At 34.9% G+C, this 18,811-nt stretch overlaps 1 protein-coding gene across 1 annotated transcript in view; it reads right to left on the bottom strand.

Annotated features, from left to right (window-relative positions):
- The window catches only part of IL23R (interleukin 23 receptor), a 56,988-nt gene that overhangs the window by 14,037 nt on the left and 24,140 nt on the right, over positions 1–18,811 (bottom strand). Inside the window, exons 6-7 of the mRNA XM_039838534.1 lie at positions 14,773–14,918; positions 9,009–9,165 (exon numbers count right to left, since the gene is read on the bottom strand). Coding sequence (XP_039694468.1) covers positions 9,009–9,165; positions 14,773–14,918 — 303 coding nt within the window. The remainder of the gene's footprint in view (positions 1–9,008; positions 9,166–14,772; positions 14,919–18,811) is intronic.

The following is an 18,811-nucleotide window of genomic DNA, read 5'->3' as shown; positions in this document are numbered from 1 at the left end:
TAGTATCGTACATAAACTCCTTTGCACAGCTCTGTTTATTTCCTAAGGCTAGATTTCTGTAAGTAGAATTACTGGGCCAAAGGGTATGGGCATTTATAAGGCTCTTTTCTGTACTTCTGCTCTTACTAATCTTTCTGTCAAAGACACACTAACCAAGGTCTGCCTCATAAAGGCTCTGAGCAAAGCTGACACAAGGATCTTTCTAGACCTTTCTTTCAGAAGGCTCTAGATATTCAAGAAAGAGGAGACATATTAGAAGAGACAGAGGGTATGTTTTTCAAATTATTGGAAGCTCTTTCTTCAATCCTGTTTTTCTTAGACATCTCCTTTTGGTTTCTTTCTAATCTCCTTCTTCTAATAACCTCAGCTTTTAAGTTTCACAGCATTAAAGTGTTTACTCCCCAGGCCAGTTTAGCTCTATGGTTGGAATTTAACACTATTGGGCCAAGGGTAAAAATTTGACTGTAGTCCATGTCAGCTGGCAAAGAAAAAGGCAATGACCAGACATATCAAATAGGCACCAAACACCCAGGGCAGAGAAAGGATATGTCAGAACCTACTCATTACCACACCCTGAAAAACAAGTCAAACAATGAATCATTTCATGGGTTACAGTGTCATCCTTATACATTAAGGATAAGAAGTTATGCCTAGACATATCCAAGGATTATCTTTATGCCTATATTCTTAGGCTGTAAGTACTTGGTACGTAGAAGGAGAAGAAGGTAAAAAATATATGTATGGCAATCATATTGTTAAAGAGAAAGAATAAGAAGAGAAAAGGTAAAAAGCAGCAGCCACCCAGGAAATTTTCCAAAGTGACATGGATCACATAGAGGTGAGGGTCTGATGTCAAAATGTAGCAAAACTTTATATGCAAGAATGAGCAACTTCCAAGTTTTATGCAGTGGTTTAAGATTCTTCAAAAGTACAGCTTTCTCTCAAGCATAGCATGTACCTATTTTTGAGCCTGAAGAGTCAAGTGGACATTTGCCATCTTTTAGTTGCCCAGAACCAGGACATACTTCTTTTGTGAGCATCCTAAAATAGGTAAGAGGCAGATTGGCGCTTCCCGCTGTGGAAGTCATTAAGTAGCTACAAGCAGATGATCTAAGTCTAATTTATTGGATGCCCTCATCCTCCCACTTGCACAGGACACACATCTCTAGGAAATCACTTAGAATGCAATATGGGTGCAGCAGCTATATCGAGTCTGGTAACAACAGCACCTGTAGGGTATCCAGGGCACAAGTCAGGTAGTGGCAGTAATCACAGTGCCAGCTATAGAGTTTTCACCAGATTCTTTTTAAGCTGCAATTTTGACTGTGGTTCTGGCTTCTAATGTTTCTTGGATCCTGTTCATGACCACTTTGCCAGCCTCCCAACTGATTTCTAGCTATCTTCCCAATAACTCTCTTTCTGCTTAAGAGAACCACATTTCATTTCTTTTTCTTCCCTCTCATCACAATGAATGGTAGAAAGTACAATAGTCGGTAGGGGGTAGATAAATGAGAAGATGTGGAAGGACAAATAGTGATCTTCCAAAGATGTCTATGTCCTAATCCCCAGAACCTTTGAATAGATTAATTCATATGGTAAAAGAGACTTGAGATAGGGAGATTATCCTAGGTTATAGGAGTGGGTTCAATGAAATCACAAGGTACTTATAAGAAGAAGGCAGAATAGTCAGAGATTGAAAGATCCTATGTTGCTGGCATAGGTGGGGCTGCAAGCTGAGAAATGCAGGCAGCCTTTAGAATTTAGTAAAGGCAATTAAACTGATACTCTCCTAGAGCTTCCAGAAAGAGTACAGCCCTACTGATAGCTTGATTTTAACCCAGTAATACTGATTTTGAATTTCTCACCTCCAGAACTAGAAGATAATAAATTTGTATTGTTTTAAGTTATCAAATTTGTGATAATTTGTTACAGCAGCAATAAGAAACTAATACAGGAAATTATGACTTCTTCATAGAAAAGTGTAATCTTTATTCTCTACTAGTGGATTGAAAAGCTCAGGGAGATTATGAAGCTCTTTCGAGTTGTTTTTTATTTTATAGAATTCTGGTGGTTAATGAGGAACAGGACCCAAAAAAGAATAAAAAATGCAAATGAAAAATATAAAATGATCAGTATTTCAAGGAACATTGTGTGTCTGTTTAACCCAGTTTAGTAACCACGAATCTACAAATTTATAATCCATCTCAATATGAATGAATCAGAAATCTCCAATTACAAATAGCAGTATTTTTCAAAAGTACATTGCCACCCTCTAATTACATTTATTATCACCCATATTTAGTTACATTGATATAACATTTGTTTCTCTTTTAGACACTAAAAGTCCTGAAAAATTAATGAGAATCTTTATGGAGTCATTGGTAATGCAACAACCAATAGTGTTTTATGAGAACAAAATACAATGTGGTTTAATATCTTGCTCATACATGCCTTCCTTTGGCGAATTGTCAAAAAAAAAAAAAGAATATGATTTCTCTGGGAAACTTTTCAACTGCAAGTAGCAAGTCGAGAAAGTTAATTAGTCATTATGAAATGTAACTGCCCTTCCTTCAGGCCTCCGACTTGTCATTAAAGAGATTACAGAGCCTGTACCTTTTCTTCATTACAATGGAATCTGTGTTACAGTGCAAAATTGAAAACATTCCTGTTAAGAAGCTCTTTTTTCACCTTTTTTACATTAGTAGTAGTGAATTTAGGGAATTGACTTTCACATTTTCAGTGTTGGTTTTCTATACTGACAAATTATCTTTTCCTCTTTGGGACTCTTTCTATACTGCTTAGAGACTCCAGGAGTTTTAACAGGACTCTCTGGGTTCGTTGTCTAGAGCTCCAACTTCAGCAACCTTCACTGGCTCTCAGAACCTCAGATAAAACCTCACTTCCAGGGGCAGGGCAGGATCTAGGCTGAGGGCGTAATGTGGGATGTGATAGTTCACTGGAGCAACGATCTTGCATCCTGTGCTTCTGGGGATCCTGGGCTGCTGAAGTGGGCTGGAGTGGTTAGTGACCCAGGAAGCAGTGGGCAAGAGGAAGAGGAAGCAGAGAGGTGAACAGACTGACTGTACAGGAGACAACAGTCTGAGGTTTTCACGTGCCAACCCTTTTCTGTCCCCAAAAACCACTGTTAACAACATTGATTCTTCTAATCCAAGAACATGGAATATTTTCACATTTATTTGTGTATTCTTCAATTCTTTCATCAATGCCTTATAGTTTTCAGTATATAGGTCTTTCATCTTCTTGGTTAAATTATTCTTAAGTATTTTATTGTTTTTGATGCTATTGTAAATGGGATTTTTTTAAATATCTCTTTCAGATAGTTCCTTGTTAGTATATAAAAATGTAACTGACTTTTGTGTATTGATTTTTTATCTTGAACCTTTACTGAATTTGTTTATTACTTCTAAAATTTTTTTTTTTTTGGTGGAGTCCTAAGGGTTTTCTATATATAAGATCATGTAATCTGCAAAAAGAGACAATTTTACTCTTTTTTTCCAATTTGCATATTTTTTTCTTGCCTATTTGCTCTGGTTTGGACTTCCAGTCCAAATTAATAGAAGAAGTGAGAGTGGGCATCCTTGTCTTGTTCCTGATCTTAGAGGGAAAGCTTTTAGTTTTTTACTGTTGAGTATGAATATGGTGTTAGCTGCAAGCTTGTCATAAATGGCCTTCATTATGTTGAGATATATTACTTCCAGACCTAATTTGTTGAGAGCTTTAATCATGAAGTGTCGCTGGGTTTTATCAAATGATTTTTCCACATCTATTGAGATGATCATATGATTTTTATCCTTTATTTTGTTAATGTATTTATTGATTTGTATATGTTGAACCATCCTTGCATCCCAGGGATAAACCTCACTTGATCACAGTACATGGTCTGTTTAATGTGCTGTTTAATTCTGTCCACATTTCAGTGTACAGGTCTTTCATCTTCTTGGTTAAATTATCTTAAATATTTTATTGTTTTTGATGCTATTGCAAATGGGATTGTTTTCTTAACAGTATAGAGCCCACACCCTACAATTATTGTCCCTCTCCAAAGGTGTGTCTAACCTCTAGATACAGTGGCTCTTACACTTTACTGCAGAAGTATCAGTTGGCTAGAGGCTGAGGAATCTAGGAATCTGCATTTAAACTAGTTTCCAAGCATTTCTAACGCAGATGGTATACAGGCCCCACTCTGAGAAGCACTGCTTTCTAGATACTATACTGAACCAGGATCAGCTGGAAAAACATTATGAATTGCCCTGCAGTGGTTCTGTCTTGGACAAGGCCACCTCTTGCACCTGTACTTTATCTTCATCTCAGCCTGCCTTATCCTACCCCAGGGTTCCTGGAGCCCTGTGGTTTTGTTCTCATAACCTTAACTCAAATCTACTTCCACATCTTGTTTTCATGCCAAAGTAGAAATAATTGATAGCATCTTATGGTTTACTCTTTTCTCCTGTATTTACATTTTAATAACAAACATTGCATTTAATGGAGTGCTGTTGGCATAGTTTTATTCTTAGCTAATGTGTAGAGGGGAATTTGGTTAGGTGACTAAGAGGGCGATGACATGGGGCCCTTCTAGGTCTCTTAGGAAGGGTGCTGGAATCTCACAGCCTGAGTTATGCCCTGGTTCTATCATTTACCAGCTTTGTAGCATTTGGCAAAACTGCTTGATCTCTCTGGGTTTTTCCATCTGTACAACTGTAATAATAATTACACTTCTCTTATAGGCCTGTAGTGATGAGTAAAGGGCAATTTATATATATATATATAATATTTATCACAGTGCCCAACACGTAGCAAGCATCCAATAAATGTTAGCTATTATTATTTATTATCCTAAAGTTACCCTGAAATAGCCTCTTAATTAACCTTAAATAACCCTTAATTAACTTCTTGCTATTATACCAGGATAGAAAAATATGAGTTTCTAACCCAGAGAAACCTCTCCTGTGTGTTTGCAAAAGCCTGATATTACATTCTGAAGGCAAAAGCCTGATATTACATTCTGAAGTTGATTGATTTCTTTTTCTTTTTTAGTGTAAGGCTTTGTTTTTCATTAAAATCTAAATAGTCTGAGGATGGAAAAGAGAATAAGTCTTATAAGTCATTTAACCCTTGCTATAAATGAGTTTGTTTGGTTTCTTTGGGAGTCCAGGTTTTTAAATCACAATCTAGAGGGAGAGTGATGTGGAAGAATGCTAGGGGCCATACCTACTTCATGATTTGCTCTGCAGTGTCATCTGGGCATAATTTTGAAAACACATTGTTTTTTTTTTTTTGTTTATTCATTTCCGAATTTACATAAGAGTTTATTTGCGCCAAATCAGTGACATGTTGGGGAGCAAGACCTCAAATGCTCCTGAGAATAACAGTTTTGCAGCTTTTTTTATGCATTTGAAATTAAGGAGCAAATGTATGTGGAGGTGGGAGAAAGCAAGATGGGGGTTGGATTACAGGATAGTTAACACAATTATGTGCTCTCCTAATGGTCAATACCCCTTCGAAGGGTATTCAAAGGTGTGTTAACCTAGATGCACAAGAACAATGAACAGGGCTGGCTTAAAACCTTTGACTAAAGAAGTCATAAGACTGGGGAAAACACATTGTTTTGAGATGAATCAATTTAGTTATACACACATAATTTTAGAACAAAACAGGAAATTCCTGCATGGAGGGAGCATTATTGCCTGGGGTGTGTTTCTTCATAAATAAATAAACAAACCTTTAATAGCTGGGAAAGTTTGGCTGGTCAAAAAACCCCACTATCGAACAAGTTGGTTAACTAAAGCATTACAGAGACTATTATTTCTTTCAACTGTGAAATAATTCAAACTTTACTTGTGAGATTTCATCCATATTGCTCTCATTTATATCTTTATTTATAATGCTATGTAATTTATTTTTTTATTATGCTTTTTTTTATTGACTATCTTCTCTAGAATTAAGGGATCTTTGTCTCTGTGCATTGAGATTCTGCAAGCGCCTAGCAAGTGCCTGGTACATGGTATAGGCTAAATGGACATGAACGACTGAATGTATGAATGTCTTTTCATGGAAACTTTTTAAAAAGGCATTTTAAAATCTGATATTAAAGGTTTACGACAAAGCAATTAGGCAACTTGCATCAAGCATCTTAAAATGTGCTTAACTCTTGAGCCAATAAGACCTAAAAACGAAAGGAGAGTTTATATGCAAAGTTATTTAAAGAAGTTTATCGATAATGGAAAAAATGCAATAATCTAGATATTGTTTAAATAGAGAAATAAATTATTGTACATTCATAAATTAGAATGCTATGTGGCCATTAAATAGGTTTTTAAACTTAAGAAGGTAGATGAAATAAGAAAATCAGGATTTAAACAGTATATACACTATGGCGCTTATTTAAAATATGTGCATAAGAGGATCTGAACAGACTCTTCTCCCCAGAGGACATACAAATGGCCAACAAACATATGAAAAGATGCTCAACATAGCTAGCTATTAGAGAAATGCAAATCAAAACCAAAATGGGTACCATCTCACACCTGTTAGAATGGCTATAATCAACAGAACAAGTAATAACAAATGTTGGGGAAGATGTGGAGAAAAAGGAACCCTCATACACTGCCGGTTGGGACTGCAGATTGGTACAGCCACAATGGAAAACAGTATGGAGGCTCCTCAAAAAACTGAGAATTGATCTACCATATGATCCAGCAATCCCTCTACTGGGTATTTACTCCAAAGACTTAAAAAATCATGTCCATAAAGATATTTGCACAGCAATGTAGATGGAACTTGAGATAATCATGCTAAGTGAAATAAGCCAGACAGAAAAAGTTGAACATCACATGATATCACTTATATGTGGGATATAAACCTAAAAGTAACAAAGGAACAGGACAAACAAACAGAGACTCATGGACATGGACTATAGACTAGTGGGTAATTACCAGAGGGTAGGGGGTAAGGAAGTAGGGGAGAGGTAGATGGGATAAAAGAGGTCAAATATAGGGCCATAAGGAAAGCGTGAAGTGGGTAAAGGGGATCAAATATTGGTAACTGAAGGAAACTGGACTTTGGGTGGTAAACACACAATAGAATATACAGATGGTAAATTATAATGTACACCTGAAAATTATATAATTGTATTAACCAATGTTACCCCAATAAACTTAATTTAAAAAAATATGTGCATTGGAAATGGCAGTGATTTCTAGGTTGTGTATTACAATAGACTTGCATTGCTTTTACAAATATAAAAAAAGAGATAAATTTTTAAGAAGATTTAATATTAGCACTTTCCCTAATACACTTTTACTGTTTCTTGTTTAATATGCCTTAGAAAGGAATTCATACCAAAAGAATAGTTTATATTTCTTCTTAGCTAACATGTTAAACTTGTATAGGTGCAAGTTTTCAAGAATATTTAATTTTAACTGGCACTTTTGCTTTAAGTGATTTTTTTCCTTGGGAAATGAAGACTTTTAATTTAGACTTGTTGCATGGTAGCTATGACGTTCCTATTCATTTGATGTAAGGTTTAAGACCTTTTAAAGAAGAAAAAATGTGGTCTTATACTTTACTTGTAGAATACTTTAATAAACTGCTCCTCCATTTTGATGTAATTGGTTAAAGAAATTGATGAGATTGCTGAGGGCTAGTGATGGGTAAGAAAACTTATATTCTAGTTTAGGTGTTATTTCTCACTAGCAATGTGCTATTTAGCAATTTACACCTCAGTTTCCTCATTTTTAAAATGGTACCAATTACACTACTAAATGTAGCTAATGCAAAGATCAAACAAGCTTGTACATATTGGTACTTCATAAGTGGTAAATAAACGTTAGTTATCAACTTGAATAATTTTGCTAGACAATTCTACATTTCATTTAAAAATAATGGGTTATCGACTAAATTATGACTAGTATAAAATGACATCTAAACTGCTGAGAATTTTAGCAGTATCAACTGAAGACAGAATATCTTGAATTAAAAATTAATGTGTAAAAAAGAGAACTGAGACTCAGTATAGATTCCCTTCATAATGTGTATCTAAGATTTGGGCATTAGAGGGCGCCAAGAGAACTTTGAAGCTAGTCTTTGGAACTTGGTTTACTCTAATTACATCAATATTTATAATGTGTTTCAAAGTGCTTTGCCTACATAAAACACAATTTTAAGATATTTTGCTATAATAAAGATGATATTAACAATATTGTGGTTATAATTAAGTTCTTCACTTCTGAAAAGAAAAAAATAAATCTAGTGTATAAATTACCTATAATAGGACGACATCTTCAGAATAATGGGGCCATTATGGAATATGATGACAATTACAATTGATTCATTTTATTATTTGCTTATAATTAAAGTCTATTTGGCTAATATTTTATTGAATGACATGTGTCAATGAGTAGAAAAATAAACTAATAATGTTAAGAGCAGGAAATCCCTAAAGATTAAATAATAACTCAGCCAGATTTTGAGACAAGAATAAAATAATCCTATGTTTAAGTGTTTTAACTCTTTCTGATTGTTTGCATACAGTAGGTAATCAATATTTATTGATATGATTTGATTTGTGTTTCTTTTAGGAGAATATATTTTATCAGAGTGAACTAACATGTTGACTGTAACTCTTAATAATGTTTTTCAAAACAAGGTCTTGGATTATTATATGCTTCACAATCACCCAGGATGTTTTTAAGAAATGCTGATGCCTGAGCACCCGCCCCCCCCCACCCCCCTGCACCTCAGACTGGTGGAGGAGGGACTTACCAGGTGGCTTTCACTGGTTTTTATGCCCAGGAATGTTTGAGAACCATTACATTAATTGTAGTCTTCTTTAACAAAACCAAAGCAAAATGACAATTTAAATGTTACCACCTACCCTAAAATAGTTTTGTCGACTTTGATAAAAGTCAAAAAGAAAAAAAATGTGTATGATTAGAAGAGAGAGAGGTCAAAAGAAAAGCCTAAGAGATTAAATATATAAATACACTCACTTGTTTCAGGTGTTTTATGGAAAAAGGGTGAACTCCAGGACTGCCAGTAGCTTTTACCTGTTTCTTGACATCTCACTTGAAATACATACTTAGTGTTTGGCTCCAAGTAGAATTCTGACTGTTGCGTATATGTAAAATTGGTGTCAAATTCCTTAACCTAAAATGGATGAATAACAATAATGAAATGATACACCGTGCTCTTAAAACGAACGATTATTCCATTTAGTAGAAATGCATGGAGCACCTGTTATGTTTCAGGCACTCTTCTGGGAAAATAAAGAGAAATAGGGTACTTTATATGAAATGGCCATACATAATCAAATGCATGTTATTTAACATTAAAAATGAAATACACATTGTGTTTGACAACTCTCTCAAGCTTTTAAATCTCAAGGAAATCCAAATGTAATATACTCTTAATTTTGGAATAGCTGATTTTAATGGAGTGAGAGAAATGGGGGACATAGTAGCAATTGTTTGAATCCTGTCTCTCCCCTCCTTTAGATCTCTTTCTGGAATTGGGTATTTAAATCAATAATTACTCATGAATAGTGAAATAATTTCACTTGCTAATGTTGACTTTTAGAAAAAATTACTCATAAGCTAATCTGTTAAATTGGTTCTTATTGCAGATTTATGCAGATTCTATAATGCCTAATGTGTGTGTGTGTGTGTGTGTGTGTGTGAGAGAGAGAGGCAGGGGGGGAGAATAAAAACAAAACATTTATGAAAGTTGAACTGGAAAAATTCAATGGAAGATAAGCAAGAAAATAACTGAGGTATAAACTTAGAAATCATAATCTGGGGCACTATAAACTGCTATAAAATATAATGAAAAAGGACCCCCAAACGACCTGCTTTAGGTGGGAGAGAGAAACCAAGCCATTTACACAGTACCTTCAGTATATTGTGATAAAGGGATTTACTGAAAATGTGAAGCATGATCGAAAGGTGTCTAGAAATGCATTTATGCAGCAACTGGGGGAAAATAAGTTACTAGACACTCATGAAAGAAAAAATTGAAACTATTAAGATTTTTTTTTGAAAAAAGCAAGGTATCAACCTCATTTCGGGATTCTTCTGTTAAAAACCAATCGTAACATAAATCTTTATAACTTGCAATGCATTGAAAATGTAAAATTCATTAAAATATCTGTTTTGGGGATGTCATGCTCCCTGAAAGATGTCATTCAGAGTTTTTATAAGCCACATCTCTACCCATGGCCCTTGGAATTTTCTACTATGTAAATATGACGGGTGGCCTCTGACGTCTCTTGGAATCCAGGAGAGATTTTACTTGTGCCAAAAGTTTTACTTTCTAATGCACTCTGCTTCATATTAGCTTCTCTTGAAAATGAGTGGTTATTCTCCAATATGTCTCTTGCCTTTACATTTATAGATAAATCTTCTTGGAGAAGAGAAATACCCTAAAGTACAGCTAGAATTCTAAGCTAGAAAGAAGAATTTTATAGAACTGTTAACAGAGTTGTTTCTACCATGAGGCAAGCCAGGTGATTGCTTAAGGCCTTGCCAGCAAAACCAGATGATACCTCCAGGTAATACTCTCAGAGGCTAAAATGAACATTGAGAGAGCAAGACCTAACTCAGCATCTATGGAGAGGATAGGATCTCGAGGGCAAGAAATATGACTTCATTCTTTTACAGCAATTAATTTCCAGTTAGACCCTCAATTCTGAATGTGGGAGCATAGAAACTTAATCTCCATCAGTTTGAGACACCTCTTTTCTTGAAATTACATCTAAGTTTCTGGGAGCATCCTTGGGTGAAGGGAAAGAGCGTCTTGAGAGTTCGATAATCACAACTTCCTCCGACTCCCAGCCTGGGACACGGCCCTTCTCAGGGACTGGCCAGTGTCCAAACTCTTTTGATTCCTCCCCATTAATCTTGCCCCTGGCCCATTTTCCCTCTCTCTGCTCAGGTAGTCTTTATTATAATCTTGATCTAGTGTTTGGTAGAAGATGAAAGGTGGGTAATTATTAGGAAGCTTAGTCATGACTAATCACAGGTTCTTCCAAGTCTTCTATCTTATACCACTTTTGAAATGCAAAGGCCAAAGATTCGACCCTTTGCTATCTATACTGTCCTATTAGACATTTCAGGAAAAGAATGAATGCTTGGTTATGTACAGCCCATAAACTAAGAATGATTTTTACATTTTTTAAATGGTTGGAAGAAAAGTAAAAGAAGACTATTTTATGATGCATGGAAATTATATGAAATTCAAATTTCAGTGTATAAAAATGAAATGTTACTGGAATGCAACAATGTCCTTCATTTATTGTTTATACTGCTTTCATTCTACAACTGCAAAGTTGAGTTGTTGGGACAGAAACCTTATGCTTGCAAAGCCTAAATTGTTTACTATTTGTCCCTTGAATTAAAAGTTTGCCAATACCTTGGTTTTGCTTAATTAGAGAAATGAGTCGCCATTAATCAATTTACTTGAATTTACAGCGAAGATCTCCTTACCTTACTATCACTGCTGTTGGGCACCATTAAACGCAAATTATAATACCAATAGCTAATGTTTTAAAATATTATCTATGTGAACAAGATATAAGAATCAGTGTAGATACAAAAATGATTATAGAACAGCCTTGCCTTCCAGGGACTCATAGTTAAAGGATTGGGAAATACACTTGTGAACAGGTAAGTATATACAACATGGCAAATGCTCCTGAGATAGTGTACACAGAAGTGGACAAGGATTGCTGCTGAGGGTTATGAGCTCGATTTTTGACGCAAGTTTGAGACGCCAGGGAAATAGTTCATGAACATAACCAACAAGTAGATAAATATTCTTCCCTTAGTGTCAGCCTTGCAGGATCGCCTGAGGAGCTGGCTGATACTTCACAGTCTACTTGCAGCTTAGCTAAAAAGGGCTGAAAAGCATTCTCAATGTACTGATTTTGACTTTCAGAAGAACTTCCTTTGCTCTATCAAGCCTGCTGCATGTCTCCCCTGGAAGTTAAGATGAAGAGTAACAATAACATCCAGAATTTACTGAACATTAACTCTATTCCAGACTCTGGGCTAGCTTCTAACAGCATTTGATCATCCCCACAACCATTTGAGGTAGGTGCTTATCTTATTCCTATTTTAGGTATGAGAATAATGAGGCACAGAGTATATAAGGAACTTGCCCAAGATTGCACAACTAGAGAGTAGAAGAACCAGGCTTTGAACTCTAGAGCCGGTGCACTTAGCCACAAGCCTTTCCTGGTAGCTGCCTGCTACTTTGAAGTAAGGAACCTCCTTCCAGCAATATCTGATGGAGGTAGAACTGAGGTAGAAGAGCAAATCTGTAGTCCTTTGGGTCCTCCCATTCTTCTTAACTCTGACTTCTTGTCTCCCTACATGGAGGCAAAGACAACACTTTATGCATGACCCAGACAAAATTGACGGGTAGCAGATGCACAACACAAAGCTTCATCTGGCTATTACTGACTAGACTTAGCTCATCTGGATAGAAACAGAAATTCATCTTTTTCTGTGTGAGTGGTTACATTTGGAAAAATCATAGTAGAAGGGACAGGATACTGATTTTGGTTTAAAACCTGTTCTTTCATTTTCCAGATATTTTTGGGGGGCGCCCAAAGTGATGTAGCATCTGTGAGAGGCACTTAGGTATTAACAGTGTAAAGTTTGTACAGTCTGTCTTAATCTCTTTCAAGATCATTCTGTAATTGAGCTGATACTATCTATCACAAAAGGTTGTTATGAAGATTAAATGAGATAAGAATATTCTTTCAACTCCTTCATTTGCCTGCTGCTGATAAAGAGAGGGTTTTGAAAATTGAGCTCAAATTTACCTCAAAGTTACCAAGTCTCACAATGGTATATGTAGAAACACCAGGGGGAACAGAGAACAAGAGTTGGTTTCTTAAAGCCTATTCAGAGATTCTGATAACTATTCCTTACTATTTTTTTAAACATTATGATGGCCTGTTACCTCCTCTTACTTATGCTGAATAAGGGAGATTCATATTCTCAGTATCATGCCGTGACAGTGACACTACACAAGGGCCCCAGGTGTCCTATCTGAGCAAACCCCTATTAACTCAAATTCTAAAACTCAAGAATTTCATTTAGATTGTTTTCAATTTTACCTAAATTCCACACAGGCAAAAGATTGGCTGTGGATTTTTTGTTTCATGTTTGTCTTGCTTGTCCCAGGCTTTAAGCATGGGGTTGCTGTGCACAGAGATGCCATAATTATTTAGTCAAGGAGTCCAGTGTGTCATTACTGGGCTATTCACCAAATGATGCAGCTTGTGAAGTCAAATCTAAACAAATGAAAAGTGTAATCTAAACAACTGTAAAATTCACATTTCTGATTTAAATGAGTAAGAGTAATAAAAAATTTGACATCAGGAATTTATTTTTAAAGGGCAATCTTTAGAAGATATCATGAGATCAATATAGTTTTACTCTTGCCTTCTTGACCCTCTTTAAACACATTGCTCTCCAGCAAGATGTTCAGAACAATGAGGCTGAAGCAGTAGAAGGCTTTGGAGTCACACTAATCGTAATCGCCAAAGATTAGTGTTAAATATACATCATTTCATTTAACTCCCTGAAAACCAGTTAGTTCATACATGATACATAACTGTTTTTTTAAAAGGAGAATTATTATTTTATTATTTTATTTTATTTAGATGAGTGTGTTCTATCCACCATCTTCACTCAGAACTAATTTTCTTCTTTTGTTTCCACACATTCCCCAACCCCCTCCCCTTGGGCAACCATCAGCTTGTTCTCTATATCTATGTGTCTGTTTTGTTTTGTTTTGTTTATTTGTTTGTTTGTTTGTTTTTTAGATTCCACATATATGTGAAATCATATAGTATTTTTCTTTCCCTGTCTAACTTTTTTACTTAGCTTAATACCCACAGGTCCATCCATGTTGTTACAAATGGTAAGATTTCATTCTTCTTTACAGCTGAGTAAAATTTCATTGTGTATATATATCACATCTTTTTTATTCATATATCCATCATACATGATATGTAACTCTTAATTAATCAAAGCCAGACAACTCTATGCCTTAATTATTTTGACTAAATGGCAGTTTATGTACTTGAAAATAATAAAATGGCATTTCTTTTCAAATGCCGAAAATTGGAACTTTTTCCTCAGATTAGTGTTCTCCTATAGTTCAAATTAGTTTGTTTTTATTAATATTCACAGGTACTGTCATGTGTTGTGATTTTATTAACTAACCTTAGACCTATGCCTCTCTTAAGACACTTGGTAGCTTACCATTGGTACTTAAGGATGGTTAGTTTGTCTAGACATTCATTTTTTACCTTATGCTCATCTAAGACTAAGGCCAATACTAATAAGAGATCTCACATTTTGAATTTCACATTTTTTCACTTAAAAAGAAACACTATAAATTTGAAGTTATTTTTAAATAGTTTTTATTTTTCTAGATGCCTCTCAGCATGGAAGTGTAAATTTTACTCTAGAAGATACTGAATTACAAGGAGCCGAATAGATGGCTGTCTCTTAGCTAAACTTTGTCTGTTTAGCAATTTACAAAGGCAAGAGAACCTTTTCAGAAAACATTTCTGTGTTTTGAAGCATGTGGTAATCATTATGAAAATTAGAGTAGTTTGAATATCACACAGAATCAGATAAGAACATGTAAAATAGATCATAAGTCCACTGCGGTCTCTGACTGCTGGTTATCTTTTCTTTCATTCGTTTACATGCTAAAGAATAATGAAAGTTAGCTTACGTTCCAAGTTTGGTTTGTGGTAGCCTTGTATCTCATTTCACAGGAAACGTTTTCAATTTTTGTTTGACTATCCCAATGAATTATTGTCTTGGGCACTGTAGTATTTATATCCTCAGCCCTGGAAATGATAGATGCAGAAGGTATCACTAGAAAACAAAACAAAACAAAACAAAACCCCAGCAATTTAAAACTTGCCTAGGGAGAAATTTGTATCTTTTCATCAATCCACAGACAAGTTAAAACTCAAAGTACTAAAAAAAATAAATAAATAAAAAATCCATGCTCTAATTAACAATGAGATTTTTTTTCTTGTTTCTAACCTGTTATATGGGAGAACATTGCAATTGTTAAGTAAAATTCTATTCAGCCCATTCCCCATTTATTTTAAATGGAGCTCTAAGAGTCTTGTCTCTTCCCCACCTCTCTCCCCCTTATAATCCTAACTAATGAAATTTCAGAGCCAGGCCTTATTAACAAAAGAATGTAAGAAAGAAATAAAGGAGATAGCTTTTCTTCCCTACATCTATTTAGGAGGAGATGATGTTTTGTATTCTAAATTTAGTTCAAAGAATTTGATTTGCTAAGATGTTAAACTGAGACCTTTTACAGTAATATTATTTTTATTCTCTGGTATTAGAGGGAAATTTGTATGAATACTTATATTTATTGCTAACTTATTTTATTCTCCACTAAAACAAATCCGTACTTGAGAATATGATTTGAACAAAGCAAGTCTCACAAGACCCTAGATTTTACCAGTTATTGCATGTTCTATTATAATAACTTTCAAACAGGAATTGAAATTCTGATTGGTTGTCTTACTAGTTCTTTTGTTGCACTAGGAGTAATGGTATAATAGTCATCTCTATATTTCTAAACTGTGTAAATACTCTCAAGTTTGTACTTGCAAGCTTGTTCTGTCCGAACAGAATAGAACCATTGGCACTTTCCATTTCTTCTATGTGCATGATTAGAACAATAAAAACCTATGAATTTGCTAGATGTATTATTTAACAAAGAACTCAAGAGCCCGTATGAGTGTTTTTAGGGACCATTTGCAATTTAATATTATTTATGAATTAATTTTTATATATTCTAAATGTATAGAGTATTCTTTGGGCAAAATTATTGTTTTCATATCTTAAATTATGTACACAAGTATATGATTTATAGAGAAATATAAATACTAAATTTGCCCTCTAGTGATACAGACTTAGAATTAAAATTTGAGGCTAAACCTAGCATTGGACAGAAGTAGTAGTAGCAGAATTAGACTAATTAAAGAGCTTACTACACTAAATTTTTATCATCTGAATCCCATAGTTGATTTCCTTTAGCTGGTGTAAGTTTCTCGTAATAAGAATTAGTATTCAGAGATTTCTAGAGTCAGAGAAGTGGACTCCTTGGAGGTTCTGAGACCACTTGGGATCACTTTAGCTCCCTCATGGCTATGTTAGTTACCCTCTCTTGTATCCCACCCCTGAGTTTGGCCTGCTACTGGAACATCAGCACAAGCTTTCTAAGGAAGAATCAAAAGTCTGTTTAGTCCCATGAGAAATGCAGATCACCGTAAGTCAGGTTTACGATAGAGTCAGCACAGAGCAGGTCAATGCAGCAAAGATCTAAGCCTTTAGATTTGAATGAGCTTACTATAATGAATATATATTGTATAACATGTACTTGAACATGTAATCTGTTGCACAAATCTCAAATGTTGAATTTTTGCTCTCATTGTTTGATAAAATCTTATGGGAATCTTAGTATATGATAAAAGTATATGATAAAACTATAAAAGAAAATATCTATAATAGGAAGTAAATGATAAATATTTTAAAATGAACTGACCATCCATTTGGAAAACAAACTGAATTAGATCCTGTGGAAGACATTGATTGACAGCCAAACAACCATTCCCAAATCTCCTTTCCTTTTCCTACCAGAGGTAACTTCTGTCTTTAATTTTATGGTAATGATTCTATTGATTTTCATTTTTTTACCTCATCTGTATCTATCCATAAACAATATATCATTTAGTTTTAACTGCCATGAACTATTTACAAACTGAAAAATAAAACACAAAAATCCCCCCAAAACTGTCAAGTCATCATAGATGTTATAATACAAATTTTTAATTGTATTAAAATAAAGAACCAGATTATTGTTATTGGTATCTTTCCAACAGCATGTATTAACCCATAATTATTCAATGGAGAAGAATTAGTGTTCAAAATGGCAGCCAAAAGGCACTACACTTTTTGTATTAAAATTTAATTTTTATCCAAGAAGTTTAAGCATTCCTCTCACAAGTAATTTTGGCACAGTGTTACTGCACTATTAACTTAGCCCTGCCTCTTGATGCACCCTCTTCAGCTTAATTAAAGTCCAGCTGTTAAGTGGAAATTGCTCCCAGGAGAGTCCACTGTCTTCAGTTTCATAAAGCAGTTCATTTATCTAACTTGCAATGTCTCATTCTTACAGTTTCACAGATAAATATAGCTCATCTATTAATAAGCTGGTGGCTTTGTTAGGTGGAGTCTCCTGTACCGTTAACTTGTATTTTTCAACCTGAGTTTCTAAGAGTCCATTTTGGATAATGAGAAAGGAGGAGGAGAAGAAGGAGGGTGAGGAGGAGGACGTGCAGGAGAAATAACAACTCTAAACAAGAGGCTCCCAGGTTCACAGTGTGAGAAGTCAGATTTGGAGGTGGCGACTACATGAGATTTTCCCTTTATGAGAAGTGGGGTGATGGTTAGCTATGGAAAGTCAGAAAGTCTGGGATGAAATCTAGCTCTTCTCTTCACTAGCTATGTGACCTTGAGCAAATTATTTCATCCTTTTCTTCATCTGTAAAATGGGCACCATACCATGTGTGATTGTTTCCAGAATTTAATGTGATGTGTGTTTTGTCTGGGACACAGTAAGTGTTCAATAAATGAGTACAATAATAATAAGATCATAATAAGATCACAATGATAATGACAGTAATATTACTAATAATAATTTAGTTCCTAAAAATGACATTGCCAAAATGATACTGGACACGATAGCCTTTAAATATTGTTAATCCATCAAAGGCAATCTGTTTTAAGAAAAAGGCATATTGCAGAATTCTACCTCAAAATGTAAATTTATGAAAATGCGTAGGTCATGGTCAAGAGAACTATAATTCCAAGAATATACAATACAATGGAGTTACTTTTCCTCACCATAGTCAGCAGTGTTTGGTTTCAATCTGGTATTCAGAGCATAATGATAAATTTTTAGACCAATCCTGTTAGCTGAGATACTTGAGTTTAGTCCAGACAGAAGTTGAGAAGAGATATTAATTCCAGTCAAAGACCCTAATGATCCCCCTAAAATATCCATGTTGTACCCCAAAAGAAGGCATCACATCCCTTTGATCATTAGCGGGAAAGCTGTCAGACACATTGCAATGTGCTTTTAAATAAAAACTGAGGGTAGGAATTGAGGATGTTAGAATTAGAAGTTCCCTAACTCTGCAGTCTCAGATTTCTTAATGCCACCCAGCCTCAGTTCCTCTTGTATACATTATAATCTCTTCTGCAAAATAAGGGTTTTGTGAGGGTTAAATAAAATAATGTATGTAATAGCAGTTAGCCCTGAAGAAAGTGCTGCATAAATATTAGCTTGCTGAAATCATCTTTAACACAGTAGTCTCCCCTTATTTGTAGGGAAGTGGTTCCAAGACCCCCAGTGGATGTCTGAAACCACAGATAGTAACAAACCCTGTGTATATTATGTTTTTTCCTGTACATATATACCTATGATAAAGTTTAATTTATAATTAGACACCAAGATATTAATAGCAATAACTAATAATAAAATAGAATAATTTTAACAATATATTGTAATAAAGGTTATGTAGATGTGTGCTCTGTCTGTCTCCATCTCTCTCTCTCTCTCTTATAATATCTTATTGTATAGTACTCACCTTTTCACTTAAAGGAAGCACTTTATAGCTCCTCTTTGACATATCCAAATTGTCAGCGTCATTACTCTTGCACTTTGAGGTCATTAC

Source organism: Pteropus medius, unplaced genomic scaffold (assembly GCF_902729225.1).
Source record: "Pteropus medius unplaced genomic scaffold, Ma_sr-lr_union100, whole genome shotgun sequence".
Classification (NCBI taxonomy): Eukaryota; Metazoa; Chordata; class Mammalia; order Chiroptera; family Pteropodidae; genus Pteropus; species Pteropus medius.
This window is presented reverse-complemented; position numbering and strand designations above follow the sequence as displayed.